General features: G+C 42.2%; 1 protein-coding gene across 4 annotated transcripts in view; it reads right to left on the bottom strand.

Annotated features, from left to right (window-relative positions):
* CEP63 (centrosomal protein 63) overlaps positions 1-3200 on the bottom strand; it is a 23282-nt gene extending 20082 nt beyond the window's left edge. For 2 of the 4 annotated variants that reach the window (XM_035900045.1, XM_035900047.1), the window contains exons 1-2: positions 2705-3200; positions 820-955 (exon numbers count right to left, since the gene is read on the bottom strand). In XM_035900045.1, coding sequence (XP_035755938.1) covers positions 820-863 — 44 coding nt within the window. In that variant the 5' untranslated portion in view covers positions 864-955; positions 2705-3200. Of the gene's footprint in view, positions 1-819; positions 956-1308; positions 1403-2704 lie in introns of those variants that run through there. The other 2 variants (XM_009644423.2, XM_035900046.1) reach the window with 2 other exon arrangements.
* Positions 3201-3223: the final 23 nt, after the last annotated feature.

The raw sequence follows: 3223 nt of genomic DNA, 5'->3' as shown, positions 1-3223 counted from the left end.
ACTTCTTAAAGGAGCCAAAATCAGTTAAATTTGAAGTTCACCCTGTCCTGCGAGTTAACCAAAAATTAGCAGCTATTATGCAGAGCAAGAACATTTCCTTCACAGCATCTGCTGATATAAAGCTAAGTCTAAACTTGACTTCTGCAGCCAGTTATCTGTAGAAGACACTGTATCAGTAAACTTGAGTCACATTCTCAAAGATTACTATGAAAATGGCATCAGTGTCTTTTGCTTCAGGCTTGTTTAACACATAAAACATTTTTTTTCCATTATTGGCACTACAGTCTCTCTACGGAACCAAAAGTCTAGATACTTTCACCTAAGACAGAGCACTGAGGATTCTTCAGAGATGAACGGGGCTCTACAGTTTCAGCACGAGCAGGAAATAATCAGATGTTTTCAATAAAAAAAAAGATAACAAAGTCATGTCTCACTAACCTTGCAAGGCTGTTACAAAAAAAATATTTATTCACACCTTTAATTACTCCTGCTCCTGATGTTAGAAGGTAAGAAGGGTTTATAACAACAACAAGAAAAGAGGCCAGGTTTTCAGGAAGACGTGAAATTAAAATTCTAACAATTAAGACAATAATATCTGACATGGGATCATCGCAAAGCCAGCTCACCCAGGGACTTTCCTTCCGCACCAGCTGAAAGCCACTGCACACTGTATTTGTCCAGCAGTACACGCTAGTGGACAAACTCCAGAGCCCTTATTTAAGCAATGGAAGCTTTGTCTGATACCAGACGATTTGATTCTGAATAAGAGGGAAGGTTAGTACTATTTTGAACAACTGGTGTATACTGTTGCATACATACCTCCCCTGCCCATTCCTTTGCATTCCTTCCAGCAAAGCCTCCATCACCAAATCCTGGTGGCTTTAGCAGCTAGGAAAGCAGAAAAAAGCAGCCGTCACCCATGGCAATGTACAAACAAGGCTACTCCTCCATCCACCTGCAGAAGAAGCAGAAGTCCACAGAGGAAAGAAGTTAAAAAAATTACAATTAGCACACAATTGCAGGTGAGGAAACGGTGATCAGCTTCATGAACTTAAACACCAAATATCCACTAAATAAAGGAAACCAGATTTTTCTTAAAAAAAAAAAAAAACAAGCAAAAAAACCCAAAACAACAAAAAAAACCCCACACCACAAAAAAACCCCAACGCAACCATTCAGCACTATCAAATTGTGGTGATATAATCGTGCGATCTAATGAAAGGAATAACTCAAACAGCAGCAGTGAAGGAGAATCTGCACTTCAGCAAGTGGGCGAACTCAGCACACTGGGCCCGGCAGATCTCCCACCTCCTTCGTGCACCGAACAGCGGAAGATCAGCCACACGCAGGGACTTCCAAGCGGGCCAGCCCCAGATCTGCCTCTGACAGGAGCATCTGTCACTTTAGAGAAAAACCATAAGCACCTTGTAGCAAATACCAGTAAGAACCTTAGGTCTCTCCCAGGTCTCTATTACAGACGAGGTTCAACAGACCACACAGTTAACGATCGCGTTCAGGACACGCTGCTAGTTCATACAGTTGTGTGAATTTTCTTTTAAGATAGCACTAACTCTTTAAAAATTCCTCTGGTGCCTTAAGCTATGAAAACAAGTTGCACAGGTTTACAGTAGCAGTACATTGTCTTCGTTAAAAATTACATCCCTTTAAGTCGCAAACACACGTATGTATGCATACACACAGAAGTTTCATGTATTCATGAAGCAAGAAAAGTTTACATTAAAGGTAAAAATGGGAAATTAAAAAAAAAAGTTACTATAGAACCACACCTGGAAAGCTAGAATTTATTTCTGTGAGTCCTCCATGAAACTGGCTCTCTAAGAGCAAAATCCGCATCCTGAGGATACAAAACTACACTTCAGTTTCACTCCATGGAGGTATTCACACCATCTTCTGTTTCCAAAACATCCACACACTTTCTCCAGTACTTAGAAATGGATCCTCAAAACACCTTTCCTCAAAGGTTAACCTGGCATTATTAAGCAACCAACAAAAGGGGGAGGAGGTCACAGAAAGTGATACTTTCAGAAATACAAACTCAGCTTTGCTCTCTTTCACTTCCATCAGAGCTTCTATTCCGCTCCTACAGCATTTTAAAATGCCATCCAGAGATTAATGCCTGTCCCTGGGAGTTCAGCTATATTTTAAACGACACACATACAGAAAATATGTATTTCACTGAGGGGGTGGAATTCCTATCCCTATTCTCATAGCATTTTGTCTCTCTTTGGTCCTGTCTGTGCTTAGCAAAATTCAGTCAGTATGCAGAACATCTTTGTTGCACTGCTGATGGCACAGTGGATGAGGAGAGCCGACGAGCAGATCCCCAGAGCTGCTGACAGCCCTCCAAGGGAGTTGTCCAGGTGGCAATAGTGGACATGAGCCAGTAGCAGCTCTTCTGTTTCATTCTAATCACACCTACACAGAATCAATTTTCAGTGGGTAGCAGAGACATTTCACTGTCCACCACAGAGAATGTCTGCTAAAATTCAAAAAGAAAATCCAGGGAGCAATCCAGGCTCTTTATCAGCAGCGCCTTCCACATGAGGTTGGGATCGGTTCAACTCTGAAAGCTCTGGTGCGACAAGGAGCCACACAGCATCTACTCTTGCTTCTGTTAGGCTTTAAGCAGGACCCCCAAGGCAAGACACCCAAATCTGCCAGCTTTGTGTACTTGCCATCTTACCTGGGTTTGGAGGGAGAGTCTTAAAATCAGACACCTCTAGCCAGTTTTATGCTACATCAGCTTTGTCGACTTAGTATTGTTTTGGCCTCTCAAGCTTGCAAGGCACGATGTGCAAGTTATAGGCAACCCACACAGGTGCCCCAAGAGGAAACAATCTCTGCCATTAAATGCAGCTGAAGCAGGGAGAGCTGGCCTTATCACTTCTGAAACAAGATAAAGGAAACACTTGGGGGGGGAAGAGATTAGACATTTTAAAAATCAACAAGATTTAGCATCCCAACTCAATAAAGAATTGTAGCAGTAGAGTCAAGTGGAGAAAGTTGGACAATATGCAGGAGGATTTAAGAATACTACCTGTGGAAAAAAGGCATTATTTTGCATTTAGAAAACACAGCAGGATGCAATTTTAAAAAAGCATCGCTGGAAGCGAGCTTGCAATGAATGGAAAAGCATGACCCACGTAGGAGCCAGAACTTCCCAAAAGCCCCAACCAACACATGCCCAACCTGCCAGCCACTG

The sequence above is a fragment of the Egretta garzetta genome, unplaced genomic scaffold (genome assembly GCF_000687185.1).
Source record: "Egretta garzetta isolate BGI_Z169 unplaced genomic scaffold, ASM68718v1 scaffold448, whole genome shotgun sequence".
NCBI lineage: Eukaryota > Metazoa > Chordata > Aves > Pelecaniformes > Ardeidae > Egretta > Egretta garzetta.
This window is presented reverse-complemented; position numbering and strand designations above follow the sequence as displayed.